Here is a 21,650-nt window from a genome sequence, read left to right on the forward strand (position 1 = left end):
CATTTAAAGCTTGTATAAGTACTAAATGGTAATGCAGTTCAAACTGTAAAATATAAACAAACTTTGATATTGCTAAAATGAGGTTATGCTTAGCTTATGATAAAATAATAAAAAAGAACAGTTACCAGGACATCATGACAGGGGCGAGTGAGATGAGGTAGCCATCCTTGAGATGGAAAAAGAAGCTGCTGCAGCTGTTTGTGTGCAGAAAACTTGGGTGTGGTTCAGAGTATAAAAAAGAGGTGAAAGGGGAATCACCTCAGACACAACTGGGAACTTGTTGCTGTAGCTTCTTGTTGGTGAGTTGTTGTCTCCATTCATCTGAATGTTTGAATAAATGTATGATTTGTAGTTACACCTCTGGTCTGGACTCGTTTTGTGTGTCCGACTTTCCTGCAACATCTGGGGAAAGGTGAGAAACACAAGGTAGTGTGGTGATATTCCTCAGAAGGGAGTAAATGCCACACTGTTTCACAACATCTTGCATTTGGATTTGTATTTATAGTTACTTTGTATGTATAGTTAACATGTTTGAATATTTAAAAATGATAGAAACAACTAAATAAATAATAAAAAAACATATATGCTTATATTGTTTGACCTTGAAACAAGTGCACATTACAACATGAATGGTGACAGATAAATTTTAATCATTTCGGCTTTTCTTAAATATCATGTCACATGCATAATAAAACTAAGAGTAAAAATGAATGTTGCAGAAATCACAACTTCTTATTATGCTGTCTTCAATTTATTACAGAGACAAGAAGTCCAATCTCTTTATCCTACTCTTTAGTTTGCTATTGTCATAGAGTGAAAGTGATTTATGGCATGTTTTTTTAATTTTAATTTTTTTTTACTGTATGCTTTTTGTATTGCTGGTTTAATTTACATAAAGCCAGTGGTGGCAGTGGCTCAGGAGGTAGGGATTGGTCCTGTAACCGGTGAGTTACCTGTTTGAGCCCCCGCTCCATCCGTCTTAGCCATTGTGTCCTTGGCTGCCTTTAAAGTCTATTCTATGGCTGATTGGGAGGCAGTATAAAGACTTTAAAACTACAGTAATATGCTTAGATCTCTTAGTTCTAGTCAAAACCTGAGCTGCAGCATTTTTAATAAGCTGTAACTGTTTAATGCTCTTTTGGTGAGGTCCAGTTAGAAGACTATTACATTCATCCAGTCTACTGTATATAAAAGCATGGACAAGCTTTTCCTCTTCTACAGTTGGTTTTGATAGAAGAGTATTGAATGGTAGGCTTGTTATGATTGTATTCTGTTGTTGTATCTGAAACCGATGTAGTATTTTGCAAAATACCTTGTATAACTTTCCAATGAAGCCATTCACACCCAGGTGATCTAGTGTGAACAGCTATCTTGAATTCAAACAATGTTTTTGTCCCCAAAACTCACATAATTGTTTTCATGTATAACCAGTTTTCAGTCTGCTCAGGTTAACATGCAAGGAATCCTATTGTTCTTATGAGGATCTGAAGTTTGCCCCCTCTCTGTGGGTGGTGCCTCTAACTTCCCTCTCCCCAACTGTTGCTGAAGCCCGTTGACGAGCAATACCTGCATTTAAACCTCTGTCTGGTTCCAGATGTTCGCTGGAGCAACTCGTCTTCTGGGTTAGAATCTCAGCCACCAGGTTTTAACACTAAGTTCTCAAGTACGTTAACTTTGGTCTTTGTGCTTTGCCCTTCGCCTCAGGTTGTTGCTGCTCGACTTTTTTGGATCCACCGCCTACCTGGACTTACCTGTTGTACAGCTTGGATGAACTTACCTGTTTGCTGGATCTCTGAACTCCTTACCTCCTGGACTGCTTTCAAACAAACCCTGCTTCGCCGTCAGGCCACGATCATTTCTCGAACCTGTAAGAAACGAACAATTACACTCTGCTCTTCACAAGACTTACGGACAAACAAATCCAGTAGACTCACCTTGCTCCTTCTTGCTTTCAGATCCTCCTGGTTGTTCCCCACTGTATATACAGTACGAGTACCTGTAAACAAAATTACCTTTTTATTCTGTTTCCGTGTCTGGTTTTTGGCTCCGCTCACATGACTAAACTCTGGTTCATGTCAGTTCTTGCATGTGTTTAACCCTCCAGAAGCCCTCATAAGTGAAGAGAGGAGGGTCCACAGGACGATTACATGGTCTGATTGTTATATACGCTGATGAGCAGGAGCAAAGCAAGAGGAAGCACGATTGCTTCCATTTATAAGGGCTATCTTCTATGTTAATGTAGGACACAAGAATCACAGATCAAGACCGTGTTAATTTTTAAAAATACTTTATTTTCTAAAACAACTTGGTCATTCAAGATGGATCTGAAGACCTATACTCTTTTTCCAGCATCAGAGATTGAAGCCATGCATGAAGTTGAACCTAGATGAAAGTCATCGTCCAGAAAAGAGATTTTAAAAAGTGAGTGGGATGAGAACAACAACAACAAAAAAGTGAGGTCAGTATTTTTATTCTGAGTATTTTTGTTGGAGTTAAAAGCACTCTGAGGGTAGGAATCTTGAGTGTAACACTGAGATACAGTAGGAGAAATAGTTGCTGAAAAACAAAATCAAAAACAACAATAAACCAATAAAATAATAAAACCCAACAATTTACCAGTTTTGTTACAGAATGAACCTCATTATTCTGATAGAAATGCTTTTAACTGTTGTTTCATACTGGTTTTTTTCACACTTTGGTAATCTTTGTCTTTATTCAGCCAGCTCTTGAAAAACTGAAGAGACCACCTGGAAAATGATGAAACTACAAAGGATTTTCTCTTTGCTGGCAGTGGTTATCTTTGTTTTTGGATTGACAGTATGTAGCAAGGTTAGCCTTCTTTGGTACTTTTTGTTAAGGTATATTTTTACACATATTTGCCAACAATGATGTGAGTATGACTGAAGCTTGAATACAGTGTAGAAAGCCATTTCACAGTAACTTTGTCAATTTAAACAATTTCTGTATTGCTCAAATCTCCACAGCAGACACAAAATAACTCACTGTAATAATTTTGAAACATTTTAGCTTTTGGTTATGCCACACCATTATATATGGTTATGGTTATGAGACTCCATTATATATATAAAAAAAGATCCCCAGTGGAATTTTACTATCCGAATTCTGCATTGGATAATTTATGTGTAAATGTAGAGTTCCTGGAACCCCTCTTTTTGAATATCTGGTCTTTTTATCTTTTGAGAAATGGTCCTTTAACAACCACCTTCCATGATTGTTTAAAAGAAACATCTTGAGGCTAAAACCTGCAGGTGATGAAAACACATCAGTCATCCAAGTACTTTTCCAGTGTTATGCTCCAATTTGTTTGGTTTAAATACTGTTGGGGAGACTTTTATATTAGAATGGTCCTATGTAAGATGATTGTTTTTGTAATTATAAATATAAAATGCTTATGTCACATTGTAAAGAGAAGAAGATCTGAAATAATCCTAAAAATGTGTTCTTTATCTTTTAATTTCCAGACCTCTTTCCTTCTCCTCATCACCTTGACTCATGAAGGTACAAAGGCCCTCCTTCCAGAGCAGAAACCTCTTGCTCTGCTGTGTATTGGCTGCTCTCTCATTGCACCAAGTGTCCTTGTGCTGCTCAAAAGCTGCTGGAAAACAGGCGATAAAACAACAAAGCTGCCCAGGAAAACGACTACAGCCCTAGTAAGACCCAAGACAACATTTATTTTTATCTTATTTCTGACTGATAAAAACAAAACATGTCAGTTTCATTGATTCATTTCTTTGGCATTTTTCTTACAAGTGTTCTCATCTGTTTCATTTTCAGGTTTTGTTCTTTGATTTTAGTGTTTCTGTGGGTGTAGCTGGTCTTGCCATCGTTGTAATGCCACATTTGGACATTATAACCAATGTTACAGTCCTGAATAGTGTAGCGGTTCTCTCTGTGCTTCTGCAAGTGGTCACTCAGTGCATTGCCAAAAAAGGGAACAGTTTCTTGATACCTTCCATCATCACCTTCATCATCATTTTTGTAGGCTACAGTTCATTGCTTGTTCTATCCATCATGAAGGACCCTAAAGATGTCAACATGGCTCTTTGGGTTGGTCTTGCTGTTGGTGGGTCCATCTTGGCATCTTTCAGCTGGTTGCAGAACTACTTCAAGCTGATCTGTGAGAACAACAGCTCTATCTTTCTCAAGGGTTTACTTAAAGACATGACAAAGTGCCAGAACATCCTACACATCATGTCAAGCTTCCTCAGGATTGTAGTCACCACCTGTGTGCTTGGAGCCTGCATCCCTCTGACCAAAACAAACTGGGATATTGTGAGTTCAATTCCTGGCCAGGAAAAAAGAATTATATTGATCCTCATTGGGGTCCAGCTGATATCCTCAGCACTCTGTCATTGGTTTGCATTGGCAGCCTGCAAGATACAAGCTATACGACGATGCTTCATTTCAGTTTTATACATGGCTTCCATGGCTGTGATGGCTTTGTTCATCATTCCTGTCATTTTTTACTACCAAGACTACAGAATAAACCTGGACACAACTGAACACATCAACTTCACAAGCTACTGTAATGCACTTGTGGATAAAAGAAATTCAAGTCTCAGTGGTAATATGTTGCTGCAGCTGGTTTTGGACGTTACACGAACTCTGTGGTATTTGGACACGTCCAACATTGGCTTAATGACAGGTAAAAAAAAAATCAATGCTTAAATCTACCTCAAGTTACAGAGCTGCTTACCACAATTTGCAGTTTTCATAACACAGCTGTATTGAATGATAAATAGATACAAGTATGTAAGTAAAGCTGTCATGAGCATTAGTTTATTTTTGCATAAACAGTAAAAGTTGAGTATATAGATCATAACACAAATGTTATCTACATGTAGAAATGACTGGTACATTTTATTTTACTCAAACATACCTTATTACTGCCACATATAGTACTGTGATGTGCATCCTTGATGTTTTTTGTGTTTATTAGTTTCTTCTAAAGTTTGTTTAGATGTATTCTTCTCTGCATTCTCTATTTTCCAAAGATTCTTTGTACCTTGTTCATAAATATGATGAATTGTTTTACTTCCCTCAGGTGCAGCAGTGTCCTGGTGGATTGGCCTTGGTTTAGCAACCTTTTATATCTGGTACTTCAAGACACATTGCTTGCATCTGACTCAAAACCAGTTTATGAAGAATCTGTATGATGGGGTTTTTATCGAGCAATCTTTACTCCTCAACACCCAATTTGACATCCAGACAAAAGACAGAATGCATCGGTGAGTTTGTGATACTGTCAGAAGGTTCTGAGGTTGTTCCAGGTTTTCTCCTCCAGAGGGCGTGCTGGACGGGCTGATACAATATTATTTTGTCTGATTCATTACCTTTCGTGGTCAGTGGTTTAAACTTAAACACTAGATGTGTCAGAATGTTACTTAAATTCTCCATTTTGTCATTTAAAGTTTTAGGGAAAGTGCAGCTACTACCATGGTTTATCTGTGTTCAACCATGTGGCATGAGACAGATGATGAAATGAAGGACCATGTGATCTCAGTGTTCAGGTGAGTTATTAAGAATATTTCATTACCAAGCTTCAGGTGCATTTGAACCCTTGAACTAATGTAATAAATAATAGCAGCTGGTTTCTTGAGTGAAACAAGCAAAAACTTCATACATTTTTTTCTGCTCTCACATAAAAAATGTAGCTTTTGTTGCAGTGGACATAGAGACAGTTTTAAGAACAGGAGAGAAGCACTTCCAACCACAAATTGCATCCAAAATGGACAACAATTGCTGGATGACCAAAATAAATTCAGTAACATAGCTGAAAACTGAAAACCAACCTCAAGTAGCAGATTGGTTCAGCAAAATCTTGGAATTAACAGGTCATGATTAGTTTAGACCAAATAGATCTGTTCTTCTTTTGTGCCACATCACTAGCTCATTAATGAGTTAACGGAGTTCTGCACCAATCACATCCTATGTGAAAGCATCATAACTTTTTAAAACAAAATTTTCTTTTCTGTTTGTTTGTGTGATCTCTAAAGACTTGACCAGTACAGACCAAAGACAGAGCCAAAGTTTGAGGATTTCACTTTTGAAGCCCATATCTACTTTGATGATGCATTTGAAAATGTTGAAGGAAACCAGGGACGTCACCTCAACAAATATGCAAAGAACCTTATGAAAATCCTCTCAGAGGTCTATGGGTAAGAACAATGTTTGCAGATGATCTAAAGTTGTGACATGGGTTTTATTGACTTTATAATTTAACAATATTTTAACCTGTGTGATCAGCACCTTCATTAACACTGATGACTCATTCTTTGGAAACCAAGAGCAAATCCCTGATTGGAAAATCCTGAAGACTCCATATGGAGGTCGTCTTGTTGTCACCATGCCTCATGGGAATGATATACTGGTTCACTTCAAGGACAAAGAGCTCATTCGGAACAAGAAGAGATGGACTCTTGTAGGAAGGGCTCAATGAGACATTTTAACACTTAAATCTGATGCGATAATAATTATGTTGATGGTTAATTGTTGTTTTTCAGGTTATGTACCTTTATTATCTTCTGGATTGGAAACTTATGACCAAAAACAACAAAAACCTTCAGGAAGGACATAATGAAAAAGACATTGCAACACAGATCCAGGTGAGATAAATCCAAAACAATATCTGAATCATTTATAAATATTACTGTAAATGTGAATTATTCTCAACAAGCTTAATTTCTTAGTTGTACCCTAGTAGAGTAAAAATACACCAAGTAGGCAGATTATCATATTTTTCCTGTCTATGTTTTTGAAAAAATAATGAAACTGCTCTAGTGACAAAAGTGCATCTTCATGTTCCAGTAAAACACGTACTTTTTGGAAACATCCGTACACAAATATGCTGCATCTATTAATTTTGAAACAGCAGTTAATCAACCATGAGTGTTTCTGAACTGTGGAAGGAAAAGCCACTCAGGCTAATTGAGACCGTGCAAAATCCTCTCAGATTGGGAACTTCCAAAAATGTAAACAAGGCACCTTCTTACTGTGAGATGCAATGCAATTAATGTTATTATTTTTATTAACATTTTTTTTAAGCAGGAAAAAAAATCTGTTGAGATTATTAATTTCTTTTACAAAAATGTCCTGGCCAAGATAAGAAGCAGCAAAATGTGCAATGTTACATTTACAGCAACAGTTTTAATAACATTAGCAGTAATAATAAAATATTTCCAACAAAATATCAGGTAATAAGACATAAAATACAATTCAAGTTAAAATGAACAACAAAAAAATCACAATTTGAGACACTTAAACGTTACTGTCAAGTCAGAAGAAGACATTTTTAAAACTTTGTATGATACATGTAAAACTGAGCAAAATTTGTCTCTTTGTCCAGGAAAAAAAGAAAAATACCTATCTCTTTGCTTTGGATGGAGACACAAGCCTGCAGCCCACTGATCTTAAGATCCTCATTGATCATCTGAAAATGTATCCTCGTGTTGGGTCTGTGACTGCCAGAATTCACCCCACTGGGACAGGTTGACACAAAAAATGTCAAAACTAGATATTGTACAAGGAACCATGGTCGGGCTGTCATACGAGCCTCTGTATTTCCTTTGCAGGACCTGTGGTTTGGTTCCAGAAGTTTGAGTATGCTTTTTACCACTGGCTACAGAAGCCAGCTGAGCATATGTTTGGCTCCTTGTTGTGTAGCCCTGGCAGCTGCACTCTGTACAGAGCAGAGGCGCTGATGGATGACAATGTGATGGAGAAACTTCCCACCAAATCCACTGAGCCCAAACACTACATCCAGTATGACCGAGGTAATAAAACAAGTCTTTCTGTCATGCTGTCAGTCATTTTGGTTACTTCTACAGGCCTTCTTTATTACTAAATATATTTTCTGTGCTCTTCAAGCTGAGGACCGATGGCTCACTAGCTTGCTTTTGAAGCAAGGGTGGACCGTGGAGTACATTGCTGCATCTAACTCTTACAGCACAGTACCACAGAACTTGAAAGAACTATATAACCAGGTACAAGCGCTAGCTAAGCAAAGCATTCAGTAAAAAACAATTGCAAATGATTATGTTTTCAATATTTTGAATTGATTGGTTGTCAGATGTTATTTTGCCAAAAATAAGTAAAAATTGTCACACTTAACTTAGTTTTTGCTTCTTTTCAGCGAAGACGATGGCTGCCAACCACACTGGTGACTACAGTGGATCTGCTGATCTTAAATTTCAATATTACAATGAGGAACTCACCCTGGTCCATACTAGGCACATTATACCAATTGTTTGCCTTCTTCTTATTCATTGTAACACCTGCCACTGCCTCTTTTTTTGTAGCAGGTTAGTATTTTATGTGAAGACCTAAACTTTGAACCTATTTGCTCTCCTAACATGTGGTTTGTTTTAGTAATTGCATCAGCATCTTTAGCATTAATGGTCTATGCACACACAGTGTACACTGATATAGCAACACATAAAGGTTGTTAGGTTAAGAAAACAGTAACTAAACAAACAGTGTCAAGCAAAAGTGTAAAAGTTAAACATTAGCCCATGTAAGCATTATTTCTGATTGGTGTATTGTTTTTGAAAAACAATAAACACTAAAACCAGTCAATACAAAATTCAACCAAAGTTCCTTTTCAAAACTGAGAACATCTTTTTAATTTCTTGTCTGTTTCCTCCAGATGTTTTGTCCTTCCTGTTGAACATCCATTTTCCTGTGGCTCTGGTCATAGCCGTGATACCTCCTGCCATCTATGTTGGACTTTGCTTTAAGCTCAAAGAAGACACTCAGATCACTATAGCAGCAGTTCTGAGCACCTTATATGCATTCCTTATGTTGGTGTTGATTATGACTGCTATCGGTATGTTATTTCAAACTGTTGTAATTTAATGCAGACTTGATTTAGCATTTTGTTTTGTTCATTTATATACAGTTATATTTTTAATATACAATTAAAAATGACTTGACTCTAAAACCTGATGCTTTCTTTGTTTCCTACCAGGGTCAATGGTGAAAGGACAAACTATTCTGACACCCAGCAGCATTTTTGTTGCCCCCACGTACATTCTTTTTATTATAACTGCAATCATGCATCCTCAGGAATTTTCAGCGTTGTTCTATGCAGGGTTCTCTATTATCTGTTGGCCAAGTGTTGACATCCTGCTTTTTATCTACACCATGGTCAATATGAACTGCATCTACTGGGGCACTAGAGAGACAAAACCTGATGAAGGGACTCCCAACCCTGCTGTGATCCAACAGCCAACAAAAGCACAAAAATGTAAGATGGTCTAGATTCTCAGTCATCCAGGACATAGTAAATGCAAAAGAAAGAAGTAAAAAATCAAAATCAAAATCAACTGGACTTCTGTTACTATCAGAATAGATAAGAACAAAATAAGAGCTTCATCATTTACTTTTTAGAATTGATAAAACTCCTCAGATGAGAAGCAAAACTCATTCAACTACAGAATAGAAGTCTAGTTGCCAAAATATGTGTTGGTAATTACTCTCAACTACTACCACACAAGATTTTAGCAACCCCAAAACATCATTGTAAATAACATCTTCAGTGGTGAACATGTATATATTATTATAAAATTAAAGTGGAAAACGTTAATCATACAAAGCACGGCATAAAACAAATAAATTACAGTATCTTTCAGGAAATTACAGAATATTTGACTTTTCTTCTTGCAGCAAGTGCAGCGAAATTAGAAGTGTCTTTGCATAAAACATTCCAACATGTGAGGCCTAATGTTCTTCTGTCATACTCTGTTCTGTTCTCCAGGTTGGATAACACAATTACAGAATATGTCCTGTGAAATACATCTGCAGGAGGATTGTCTCAGTGAGGTGTGTTCCAGCTTAATCTGAACAGAGAATCACAATCAAGAAAGCTGAGCCAATAGATATATTTTTTTACGTTTTTAGTTCATAATTTTGTAATGAACATAAACAGTAAAAAATAAACAATTCAAAAGTCTTTATCCAATCTATGCTACTAATAACTGTGTTGGTTTCTGCAGGAAGAGGAAAACTACTGGAAAGAGCTGCAGGACAAGTACCTGCAACCTTTTCAAGCTGACAAGGAGACAGATGAAAAGAGGCTGAAAGACCTGCGAGAGTTTAGAAATAAGGTGGGTGTAAAAATTTAAATGTTTGTTTCTTTAATATACAAAAAAAACATGCATCTAAAGGTAATCTCCTATTTCTATTTCAACATAGATCTGCTTCTGGCTTTTCTTTGGGAACGTCCTGTGGCTTCTTTTAATTTTCATCATCAAGGACTTTAAAATCTTCCCCAGTCTGATAAATATTGACATCAACCTTGAGGAAACTGGAGAAATAATTCAAGTTGAATTCATGGATTTTACCTTTTTTTTTGGACCTACTCTTCTAGCTTTGCTCCATTTTATTGGCCTGCTGTTTTACAAGTAACCAAAATTACCTTTTCTCACCAATGTTTTGATATTCAAAAGAAAAAAAAAAACATGCTTGCCTATTTTCTGCTCCTTTAGAGTTCACGCCATCATTGACTATATTGCATCTTTGGACACTGAGCCTGAAGAACAGATCTGGAAGAAAAAACAGTCTTAAAGGTAGTTTTTAAAAATTTCTGTTATTATTTCATTATTGTTGTATTGTTGTACATATACAATTCCTGCTAATATTAGCTATATTGAGCTACATCACTGGTACTATCGCTAATAATGTTTATGCTACTAATCTACACATTAAAAACTAACCTGCCTGACATTCAGATCTGCCTCCTGGTGAAAATGTTTGGAGCGTCATGAAGAGGAGAATCAAATGATGACAATGAAGACGATGGACTGTTGAGCAGCTGAAATCTAGAATTCAGCGAGCAAGGAAACAGATCCTTCTTGTAAAATGGTTTCTATGCTCTGTTTTAAACTGATAACAGAAAGTGTAGGAAGAAGAAAGGATGAAAAATAAAGATCCGTTTCTCTCAACTCTGTGTGAGTGCTGCAAGGATCTTATTGTAAATTGGTTTCTATTTTCAAAATATAATGAAGACACAAATCTATGAAACCTATAAAATCTATAAAAAATACTACAGATATGTGACAGCAGGCTGCTATCAGCAGGTATCTGTTGTGTGCTTCAGTGGAGGGGCAGAGGTAAGCACTCTGTCCCATGAAATGAGTACATATTTGATAACTTGCAACTGCACATCTGTATGGAGTTTCTGCTACCCTCTTCTTTATAGAGCTCCTACAGAGTGGAGTGGCTGTGCAGCACCGAGGACCACTGAAGATGTCTGGTCCTGGAAAAACCCTGCCATGGTTCCCACTTTTTAACTTTAGGCTTAGACTTTTAGTTTTTTAGGAATTGTTCTTTTGCAGAAGGAAAGCCTACTTTATTTTAGCTTTGATTTTAATCAGCTGATTTACTTGTTGTTATTATTTAATGTTATCATTATTCTTTTGGTTTTCTTGGTTGCCCCTGTTCTTTACCTCCTAATTAAAGCGCAAAACCGTGTGTTGTTTTTTTTTTTCTTCAAGATGTCTTGGGCTCCTTTGGAAAAAGAGATCTTATAATTTCAATGGGACTCACCTGGTTAAACAAAAGGTTTAAAAAAATAAAACCCTTTTTTGACTATGCTGATTAGTAAACCATGTTATCTTTTGTTTATCCTTGACCTGATTTTATTTTTTTAATCTTCTCTGCCTTGTTGGAAAAATTGTTTTTTGCACTAAACAATAGATTAGATATTTCTTTAGTTAAACCAAGAGATGTCAAACTTCAGGCCTCAAGGACCACTGGAAGTTTTAAGGTTTTTCTGGTCCAACACACCTGATTCAAATATTTTAATTGCCTCCTCATCATATCAGCAAGTTCTCCAGAAGCATGTCCACAAGTCATTTGGTTAAACCAGGTTTTTTAAAGCAAGAACACATCTAAAACATGTAGGAGAGCAGCCCCCAAGGAATGGAGTTTGACGTCCGTGAGTTAAACAATGCTCATTTAATCAGCTTCAAGAAATTTTAATTAAAATTATATTTTTAACAGATATCTCTCTCCATTCATCTACCATTCATAGTCTTCATATCAAACTGCTCTCCCTTGTTTGTAGAATATGATTTTATGTGAGATCTGTTTTAACTTCACATGCACCATGCAAGTATAATGCCAAGTGAGCAATTTGAAGCAATTCTAAAAGCAAAAATAAAACATTATTGGGTTTCATAGTGTTTTTGTTAGTATATTTATTCTTGTCTGCATTTGTCTGTTCTTTGTCATTGTGTTTTTATTATTTCTGCCTTTCTGTAACTAGCCATTTATGTTTTAGTTACCTATAGTCTTGCCGTCCCTGATCACTGTTTCATTGCACCTGTTGCTCATTTCTCCCAGCTGTTGTCATTTAGTATCACCCTCCACCCAGTTAGTTATGCTTCTGTTTCTCTGATGTTTGCAGTCAGATCCTCATATGTAAGTTCCTGCAGCTCATATCCTGTCTTGATTGTGTTTGTCCTGGCATTTTTGTTTCCTCACAGTTTGATTTTGTTTTCATTTAATAAATGATTGCTGCTTCCCTTTCTGCTGCCTGCGCTCTTGGGTCCTCTACAACCACAGATCACTGCAAAAATGGCCTAATAACATTTTTTCGAACTGTTTCTTTATACAGTACTGAAAAACTGATTTTACCTCATTATCTGAGGTAAATGCTTTTAAACATTTTTTTTTTCTTTTGATATTCTTTGTTATTATGTAGCTGGCTCTGGAATACCTGTGGGGACTTTCCAGTTATTAAAACTGAAGAAACCCCCAGAAAAATGACAAAACTACAGAGGATCTTCTCTTTGCTTGCAGTAGCCATCTTTGTTTGTGGATTAACAGTATGTAGCAAGGTTAGTTTCCTTTGGTACTGATCATTATGGCATATATTTGAACATATTTGCTAATAATATTGTGAATGTTGAAATAAGGGGTTCACTGATAAGTCATTCAAGCACCTCTCCAGCATTATGTTCCAATTTTAGTTAAATACTGCTGGGAACATTTTTATATTAGAACTGTCCTATATAAGTTCATATATTGTTTTTGGAATTCTAAATATAAAATGCTTGTGTCACCTTGTAAAGAGAAAATCTGAAATAACCCTAAAAATGTGTTCTTTATCTTTTAATTTCCAGACCTCTTTCCTTCTCCTCATCACCTTGACTCATGAAGGTACAAAGGCCCTCCTTCCAGAGCAGAAACCTCTTGCTCTGCTGTGTATTGGCTGCTCTCTCATTGCACCAAGTGTCCTTGTGCTGCTCAAAAGCTGCTGGAAAACAGGCGATAAAACAACAAAGCTGCCCAGGAAAACGACTACAGCCCTAGTAAGACCCAAGACAACATTTATTTTTATCTTATTTCTGACTGATAAAAACAAAACATGTCAGTTTCATTGATTCATTTCTTTGGCATTTTTCTTACAAGTGTTCTCATCTGTTTCATTTTCAGGTTTTGTTCTTTGATTTTAGTGTTTCTGTGGGTGTAGCTGGTCTTGCCATCGTTGTAATGCCACATTTGGACATTATAACCAATGTTACAGTCCTGAATAGTGTAGCGGTTCTCTCTGTGCTTCTGCAAGTGGTCACTCAGTGCATTGCCAAAAAAGGGAACAGTTTCTTGATACCTTCCATCATCACCTTCATCATCATTTTTGTAGGCTACAGTTCATTGCTTGTTCTATCCATCATGAAGGACCCTAAAGATGTCAACATGGCTCTTTGGGTTGGTCTTGCTGTTGGTGGGTCCATCTTGGCATCTTTCAGCTGGTTGCAGAACTACTTCAAGCTGATCTGTGAGAACAACAGCTCTATCTTTCTCAAGGGTTTACTTAAAGACATGACAAAGTGCCAGAACATCCTACACATCATGTCAAGCTTCCTCAGGATTGTAGTCACCACCTGTGTGCTTGGAGCCTGCATCCCTCTGACCAAAACAAACTGGGATATTGTGAGTTCAATTCCTGGCCAGGAAAAAAGAATTATATTGATCCTCATTGGGGTCCAGCTGATATCCTCAGCACTCTGTCATTGGTTTGCATTGGCAGCCTGCAAGATACAAGCTATACGACGATGCTTCATTTCAGTTTTATACATGGCTTCCATGGCTGTGATGGCTTTGTTCATCATTCCTGTCATTTTTTATTACCAAGACTACAGAATAAACCTGGACACAACTGAACACATCAACTTCACAAGCTACTCCAATATGCTCATGGAAAAAAGGTATCAAAGTCTCAGTGGTAATATGTTCCTGCAGCTGGTTTTGGATGTTACACGAACTCTGTGCTACTTGGACATGTTCAACATTGGCTTAATGACAGGTAAAAAAATCAATGCTTAAGTCTACCTCAAGTTACAGAACTGTTCATCACAATTTGCAGTTTTCATAATACAGCTGTATTGAATGATAAATAGATGTATGGTTGGATAGATGGATGGAGCATTAGTTTTTTGTATAAACAGTAAAAGTAGAGGATATAGATGATAACGCAAATGTTATCTACATGTGGTACGTCTTATTTTACTCAAACATACTTTACTACTGCCACATACAGTACTGTGATGTGCATCCTTGATGTTTTTTTGCGTTTATTAGTTTCTTCTAAAGCAGGGGTGTCCAAAGTCGGTCCTCGAGGGCCGGCATCCTGCATGTTTTAGTTCTCTCCCTAGTGGTTGTAACAACCTCCTCAGCAAGTCAGTGTTCTGCTTAGGCCTTCTAATGAGCCATCATTTGATCCAGGTGTGTAAAACCAAGGAGAAAACTAAAACATGCAGGATGCCGGCCCTCGAGGACTGACTTTGGACACCCCTGCTCTAAAGTTTGTTTAGTTGTAGTCTTCTCTGCATTCTCTATTTTCCAAAGATTCTTTGTACCTTGTTCATAAATATGATGAATTGTTTCACTTCCCTCAGGTGTAGCAGTGTCCTGGTGGATTGGCCTTGGTTTAGCCACCCTTTATATCTGTTATTCCAAGATACTTTGCATGTATAAGACACAAAACCAGTTTATGAGGAGTCTGTATGATGGAGCCTTTATTGAGCAATCTTTACTCCTGAACACCCAATTTGACATCCACACCAATAACAGAACGAATCGGTAAGTTTATGATTGTACTTTTTCTGTCTGCTTCCATTAGCATTCCTGGTCAGTGTATTAAGCTTAAACACTAGAGCTCTGTTTTCCATTTTCTCATATAAAGTTTTAGGGAAAATGGTATGACTGCTATGGTTTATCTGTGTTCAACCATGTGGCATGAGACGAATAACGAAATGAAGGACAATCTGATTTCACTGTTCAGGTGAGTTACTATAACTGTTTTGAACATTCCTTTAAACACTCCCTGAACATTTGAATCTTAGCACTAATGTAATAGAAAAAACAAAAAGATGTTGTTTAAGTAACTCTTCCTACATTTTTGTTCAGCTTTCACCGTGGTTGCCGTAGCAGTAGTGCACAGAGCAGCAGAGAAGGATGTACAAGCAAGAAATTGCATCCAAGATCAACAACAATTGCTGCATGACCAAAAAGATTTCTGTGAAGTGTTTTTTTCCAGCTGTAGGCTTGTATCTATGATATATATGTTAAGGTGCTGTCAAAAACCTAATACTGACCTCAAGTAGCAGATTACTTTTTCATAATGTTCAGACAAACTAGATCTGTTTTGCTATTGTTCAAAATCACAAGCTCGCTCTCCACCAATCACACCTTGTGTGAAAGCATAATCACTTATTACAACTGATTTTATTTCTCATTTCCTCTCATCTTTAAAGGCTTGACCGGTACAGACCAAAGACAGAGCCAAAGTTTAAAGATTTCACTTTTGAAGCCCATATCTACTTTGATGATGCATTTGAAAATGTTGAAGGAAACCAGGGGTGTCACCTCAACAAATATGCAAAGAACCTTATAAAAATCCTCTCAGAGGTCTATGGGTAAGAACAATGTTTACAGATGATCTAAAGTTGAGACTTGGGTTTTATTGACTTTATAATTTAACAATATTTTAACCTGTGTGATCAGCACCTTCATTAACACTGATGACTCATTCTTTGGAAACCGAGAACAAATCCCCGATTGGAAGATCCTGAAGACACCATATGGAGGTCGTCTTGTTGTCACCATGCCTCATGGGAATGATATACTGGTTCACTTTAAGGACAAAGAGCTGATTCGGATCAAGAAGAGATCGTCTTTGGTAGAAAGGACCCCATAGAACATTTCAACATGTAAATCTTATACAATATTAACTGTGTTTTGGGTTAATTTGTTTTTCAGGTTATGTACCTTTATTATCTTCTGGATTGGAAACTCATGACCAACCACAACAGAAACTTTCAGGAAGGACAAAATGAAAATGACTTATCAAACAAGATTCTGGTGAGAAATCCAAAACGACTTCTGATTTATTGATAATTAACATGATTTTTTTTTTATTAATGAGAACTTTTTGTTTCTCCATTTGTAGCCTATGCACATTGTAGCCTCAATGTAGATAGATGCTTGTAACTCATGTTCTACTAAAGCTTGTACACTTTGGAAGCATTCCTACAAAACAACATTTTTGCTACATCCAATAATTTTGAAGCAGCAGGCCACAAACCATGAGTTTTTATGAACTGCTGAAGGAGGATAGCTCATTGAGAACATGCAAAATCTTCAGATCAGGCCTATTCAAAGTTTAAACAAGAAACCTTACAGCAAGGTTCAATGCAAATCATCAGTGCAATGCTCACCTTGTCAAGAGTTTATTTAAAATATTTCCTAAATATTGGGGTTACTAAGGGTAGGGTTAAGTAGTATTAGTGGTCAGAGGTGAATTTTAGTCTTTAAAATTAAATTGACGGATCATTTCTGTACTTTGTCACTTTCTTAGATATGTCAGAAGTTTTAATTCTCTGTGAAACTGAGCAGTATTTTCCTTTTTGCCTAGAAAATGAAGAAAAACACCTATCTCTTGGCTCTAGATGGAGACACAGGCTTCCTGCCCACAGATCTTCAGCTACTCATTGATCATCTGAAAATGTATCCTCGTGTTGGGTCTGCGTCTGGCAGAATTCACCCCACCGGAACAGGTTGGCCCCAAAACAGTGTAAAATTGGTACTGTACATAAATCTATGTTGAGGTTGTGCTACTTCTGTTTCTTTGCAGGTCCTGCAGTCTGGTTCCAGAAGTTTGAGTATGCTGCTTACCACTGGTTTCAGAAGACATCAGAGCATATGTTTGGCTCTATGTTGTGTAGCCCTGGCAGCTGCAGTCTGTTCAGAGCAGAGGCGCTGATGGATGACAATGTGATGGAGAAGTTTTCTACCAAATCCACTGAGCCCAAACACTACATCCAGTATGACCAAGGTAATAAAATAACTTTTTTTTTTTTTTTCTCAGTTTTGTCTCATTCATCTGTTTCATTTTGAAAGGTTTTAACACTTTTTCTTCATTTCGCCATCTTAATACATTTTCTGTTCTCTTCAAGGAGAGGACCGATTTCTTACTACCTTGCTTTTGAAGCAAGGGTGGACCGTGGAGTACATTGATGCATCTAACTCTTACAGCACAGTACCACAGAACTTGAAAGAACTATGTAACCAGGTACAAGCACAAACAAAGCAGAGTATTCAGTCAAGTATGATTGTAAATTGATGTTTCGGATATTTTGAATACTTTGGTTATTAGACGTATTTTTGCCAAATCAGTTTCCAAAAATACTTACTTTGGTTTTTGTTTTCCAGCGAAGACGATGGGTGCCAACCACATTAGTGAATACAATCAATCTGCTGAGCTTTACTGACAAGGTTTCCCAGAGGAACTCATTCATGTCTACACTATACATATTCTACCAGCGGTTTGCCCTCTTCTCAGTCATTGTGACACCTGCCACCACCTCATTTTTTATTGCAGGTTTGTATAAGCTTTTAAGTTGTTTGCTCTCCTCTATTTTTAGTGCTGAGAAAAGCAAAACTACAAAAAATTACTCTAAAACAAGAGTCAGGGAAGGCACAGGGTAAAATCCAGTGAACAGAGATTCACTTACTGAGCAGGTTCCAAACTAGGTAGATGGTTAATGTCAATGTCATGGTTAAGCTAAATGTCATAAGAAGAAAATGTTGAAGTGGAAGACCCATATGCAGAGTTAAGGCTTCACCCTCAGCTTAACCTGAAAAGAAAAATCACCCAAAGTACAATTAAACAAAAGTCTTTCTTTAAAAGAGAGAACAACATTTACATTCATCTGTTATTTCCTCCAGGTATTTTGTCCTTCCTCTTGAATATCCATTTTGCTGTGGCTCTGGTCATAGCTGTGATACCTCCTGCAATCTATGTGGGGCTTTGCTTTAAGCTCAAAGAAGACACTCAGATCACTGTAGCAGCAGTTTTAAGCACCTTCTATGCATTCGTTATGTCTGTGATGACAATGACCTCTGTTGGTATGTTGTTTCAAAGTGTTGTACAATAATGTAGACTTGTATATGTACAAATATAATTTTATGACATGGTTTAAGATTTGAATCTAAATCCTGAATTTTTTTCTTCTTTGTTTCTTACCAGGGTCAATGATGAAAGAACAAACCATTCTGACACCCAGCAGTATTTATGTCATCCCTATGCAATTGTTTTGCATATTAGGCGCAGTCATGCATCCTCAGGAATTTTCAGTGTTGTTTTATGCCTTGTTCTACATTATCTTTTTGCCAAGTGCCGACATTCTGCTTTTTATTTACGCAATGGTCAACATGAACTGCATCTACTGGGGCACCAGAGAGACAAAACTTGCTGATGGGACTCCCAACCCTGCAGTCAACCCTCAGACAGTTGAGCCACAGAAATGTAAACTCAATGACCAAAAAAGTCACACATTAGACAACTTTGCTGGGCCAGATTAAGCTTTGTTATGGCATGCATTCTCATTGCATCATCTCAGTAAGTTCTTCGCAGCTCAGTCTCACAGCATTTACTGGGTGTTTCTTTTAGGATTACATAATTATTTCAGTTAGGTTTAGAGTTGTTGGTAGGAGAGCCAGACCTTTGCACAGTGTAAACACCACTGATGCAGTATATTCTGAAGATCTGAATTGAATTGTTGATCATTCAAAGCATGGTATGAAATATCATTACCTTTCAATTAGTTTTTGACTGTTCATGAAGCAAGTACAGAGAAATTGTTTCTTTTATTCCAATGTTTTTGTCACTCTTTCTTCTCCAGGTTGGATAACAGAACTACAGAAGTTGTCCTGTGGTGTAGAGCTGCAGGAGGATTCTCTTAGTGAGGTATGTTCCATCTTAAAGGTACTCATCACAAAGTTATGATGACTGGACAAAAAAACATCAAGGAATAAATTTATTTTGCACAGTTTTTGGAATCGATAGTTAGTAGTTCTTAAATTAAAAATTTGTAAGCAAAATCGGTGAATAGATGCCAACCACCACACACATTTACTTTTGGAAGCAGTGACTTAAAATAGGTCAGATGTTAAACTTACAAGAAGTTTTGCAAAAGGCGCTTGTGTTCAAGTGCCAAGCTCTGTCTTTGATGATTTTAGTTTTGCAACAGGTTTTTATTAAAGCTAACCATATTATACCCACTGGTGTAATTTGATAATTGGATTTGCAAAAGAATTTGTCACCTTATTGTAAACAGAAAAGCAGTTTTTAAAAGATTCTTGTTTAACAGTGACAGACCTTGAGGCACTCTTCAGGAGTTTTTTTTTTTTACAGTAATGCACGACTTCTGGATTGTGACTGGCAACTCAAGATCTAATTGCAAGCAGGAGCACAATTGGTGATGTCTGTCTTCAAGGCTGATTCACATGCTTGATTGCCACACCATAGTGAATGAAACTAGTAATGACAGTAAAACCCAAGTATGACGCAAACTCTTACGCTGCTGTTGGGCAAACGAGGATGCAGATGAGCAAACTCATATGAACGAAAACAGACACATGATGAACAAATACAGTATCTGGTCCTCTTGCAACCCATTTGTCCGTTCAGAGTATTTCCCTTGACTTTAAATTTTGCATAAGAATTCTTTTTAATACATGTTGGCATTTGGCAGAACGACAGTTATTCCACTCTCATCAAATAATTGGAATTGGCATTTATTTAAATAACAGACTTTTCACTCACCTCTACAGCGTGAATTTTAACTCCAGATAATAAAAAGGGCGACATTTTGAATAAAGTTTACTGATTTGCATTAACTTTGTCATTTTGTGCCTTGACCTGCCCAACAATTTTAGCATTTTTCAATGACAAAGCTGCTACATAATTGTTTGAATATACAAGTCATGTTAGGTGTATCTCAGTGATGGTGAGTTCTGATGCATCAACAGTGAACTCAAAACAAGGGTCTCTAACTTTCAGGGAGCTTTAAACATAAAAAAAAATGTTGATTTCCACAGGAAGAAGGAAACTACTGGAAAATGCTGCAAGATACGTTTCTGCAACCTTTTAAAAATGACAAGGAGACCAACGAAAAGAAGCAAAATGACCTACAAGAGTTTAGAAACAAGGTGGGTGTAGAAATCTTGAATTATGCTTCTTTGATTGGAAATAATAAAAAGATATTCATTTAATGTTAATCTTTTTTTCTTTTTTAACACAGATCAGCTTTTGGTTTTTCCTCTTGAATGTCTTGTGGCTGCTGTTCCTTTTAATTATCAAGGTCTTTGACATTTTCCCCATCTTGATAAAAATTAAAATCAAGGAAACCAGAGGAAATCCCCAAACAGAGTATGAGGATTTTACGTTTTTCCTGGGACCTGTTCTGCTACTTTTCCTCCAGTTTATTGGCATGCTGTGCTACAGGTGACCGCTTTTTATTAAATTTAATTTTCTTTCCAATGTTTTTAAAAAAACTAATAAAAAAAGTTTATTTTCCACTCATTTAGAGTTTATAACTTCATTGACTACACTGCATTATTGGACACTGAGGCTGAACAACAGAACTGGAAGAAAAAACAATCTTAAAGGTAATTTATTTATATTTTTATTTCTGTTATCATATTAATACATTGTGACGTGCAGTTGGTTGAATCAGTGGAGAGGTGGAGTGTGATAAACCAGATTTACACACTGATAAAACCTGTATCAAAAATATATCACTGGTAATCTGAACGCTGTCACTTTAACAGGTTATTTAGATCAAACTACAAAGGTCTTAGTTTTTCATTTTAGTGTGCAACTGTTTTGAGCAGTTTAAATTTAACGACAGTCAATAGAAATAATCTCCTACACTGCACAAGTCAGTCTGAGCATGTTTTAGGCATAATGCATTCACATTAAGGCTCTGTTATTTCATATTAAGTTTCATATTGAGTAATTAAAAATACATTTACATTTGTGAGAGCTCTACTGGTCGGGACCTTCTTGGGAAGGTTGGGTGTAAAATCTCTTCCATTAAAACCATAAAGGTGACACCCATCTTTTCTTTGTATTCTGTTATTTTTGCAGGACATTAGATGCCATTCTGCATGACTTAACAGCGTGACTTCTTGGAAACTTTGAGCTTCACTAAACTACCTGAAGTCCAGATGTGACTCTTGTTGAAAAAATGAAGAGAGATGCTGAAGAAGCCAAACAGCTGAAATCTGGGATTTAGCAAGCAAGAAAACAGATTCCTTGTGTAGAATGGTTTTTATGCTCT

The 21,650-nt window shown here is 36.8% G+C and overlaps 2 protein-coding genes across 6 annotated transcripts; both read left to right on the forward strand.

Moving 5' to 3' along the window:
• The first annotated feature begins 13 nt into the window (after positions 1-13).
• On the forward strand, positions 14-11,870 carry LOC108242633. The gene is made up of 22 exons (XM_025008436.2): positions 14-299; positions 1,705-1,867; positions 1,956-2,458; positions 2,720-2,829; positions 3,483-3,671; positions 3,796-4,666; positions 5,066-5,249; positions 5,433-5,531; positions 6,018-6,179; positions 6,268-6,442; positions 6,525-6,626; positions 7,367-7,508; positions 7,593-7,793; positions 7,888-8,003; positions 8,153-8,321; positions 8,666-8,845; positions 8,987-9,265; positions 9,776-9,840; positions 10,014-10,124; positions 10,213-10,421; positions 10,506-10,586; positions 10,749-11,870. The coding sequence occupies exons 4-21, from the start codon at positions 2,755-2,757 to the stop codon at positions 10,582-10,584; spliced, it is 3,408 nt and encodes a 1,135-aa protein (XP_024864204.2). The 5' UTR covers positions 14-299; positions 1,705-1,867; positions 1,956-2,458; positions 2,720-2,754; the 3' UTR covers positions 10,585-10,586; positions 10,749-11,870.
• Positions 11,871-11,937: 67 nt separating this feature from the next.
• On the forward strand, positions 11,938-21,610 carry LOC108242631 (chitin synthase chs-1-like). 5 transcript variants are annotated; one of them, XM_025008433.2, is made up of 20 exons: positions 11,938-11,956; positions 12,725-12,860; positions 13,146-13,334; positions 13,459-14,329; positions 14,922-15,105; positions 15,209-15,307; positions 15,780-15,941; positions 16,030-16,204; positions 16,285-16,386; positions 16,940-17,081; positions 17,159-17,359; positions 17,481-17,596; positions 17,737-17,905; positions 18,253-18,432; positions 18,554-18,832; positions 19,209-19,273; positions 20,407-20,517; positions 20,610-20,812; positions 20,896-20,976; positions 21,458-21,610. In XM_025008433.2, the coding sequence occupies exons 2-19, from the start codon at positions 12,786-12,788 to the stop codon at positions 20,972-20,974; spliced, it is 3,402 nt and encodes a 1,133-aa protein (XP_024864201.1). In that variant the 5' UTR covers positions 11,938-11,956; positions 12,725-12,785; the 3' UTR covers positions 20,975-20,976; positions 21,458-21,610. The 5 variants fall into 5 exon arrangements, with proteins under 5 accessions (XP_024864201.1, XP_024864200.1, XP_037831666.1 ...); XM_025008432.2 differs by lacking the exon at positions 11,938-11,956 and adding an exon at positions 12,197-12,441; XM_037975738.1 differs by lacking the exons at positions 11,938-11,956; positions 12,725-12,860; positions 13,146-13,334 and having other exon boundaries at positions 13,819-13,956; positions 14,054-14,329; positions 21,458-21,609.
• The last annotated feature ends 40 nt before the right edge of the window (positions 21,611-21,650 follow it).

This window comes from Kryptolebias marmoratus, linkage group LG5, assembly GCF_001649575.2.
Source record: "Kryptolebias marmoratus isolate JLee-2015 linkage group LG5, ASM164957v2, whole genome shotgun sequence".
Taxonomy (NCBI): domain Eukaryota; kingdom Metazoa; phylum Chordata; class Actinopteri; order Cyprinodontiformes; family Rivulidae; genus Kryptolebias; species Kryptolebias marmoratus.

Coding starts and splice junctions, on each gene's coding strand:
- LOC108242633 (XM_025008436.2), top strand. CDS start 2,755: ATGATGAAACTACAAAGGATTTTCTCTTTGCTGGCAGTGGTTATCTTT. Junction 3,672..3,795: donor GGAAAACGACTACAGCCCTA/GTAAGACCCAAG, acceptor TTTCATTTTCAG/GTTTTGTTCTTTGATTTTAG. Junction 8,322..8,665: donor TGCCTCTTTTTTTGTAGCAG/GTTAGTATTTTA, acceptor TGTTTCCTCCAG/ATGTTTTGTCCTTCCTGTTG.
- LOC108242631 (XM_025008433.2), top strand. CDS start 12,786: ATGACAAAACTACAGAGGATCTTCTCTTTGCTTGCAGTAGCCATCTTT. Junction 17,597..17,736: donor TGAAAGAACTATGTAACCAG/GTACAAGCACAA, acceptor TTTGTTTTCCAG/CGAAGACGATGGGTGCCAAC. Junction 19,274..20,406: donor AGGAGGATTCTCTTAGTGAG/GTATGTTCCATC, acceptor TGATTTCCACAG/GAAGAAGGAAACTACTGGAA.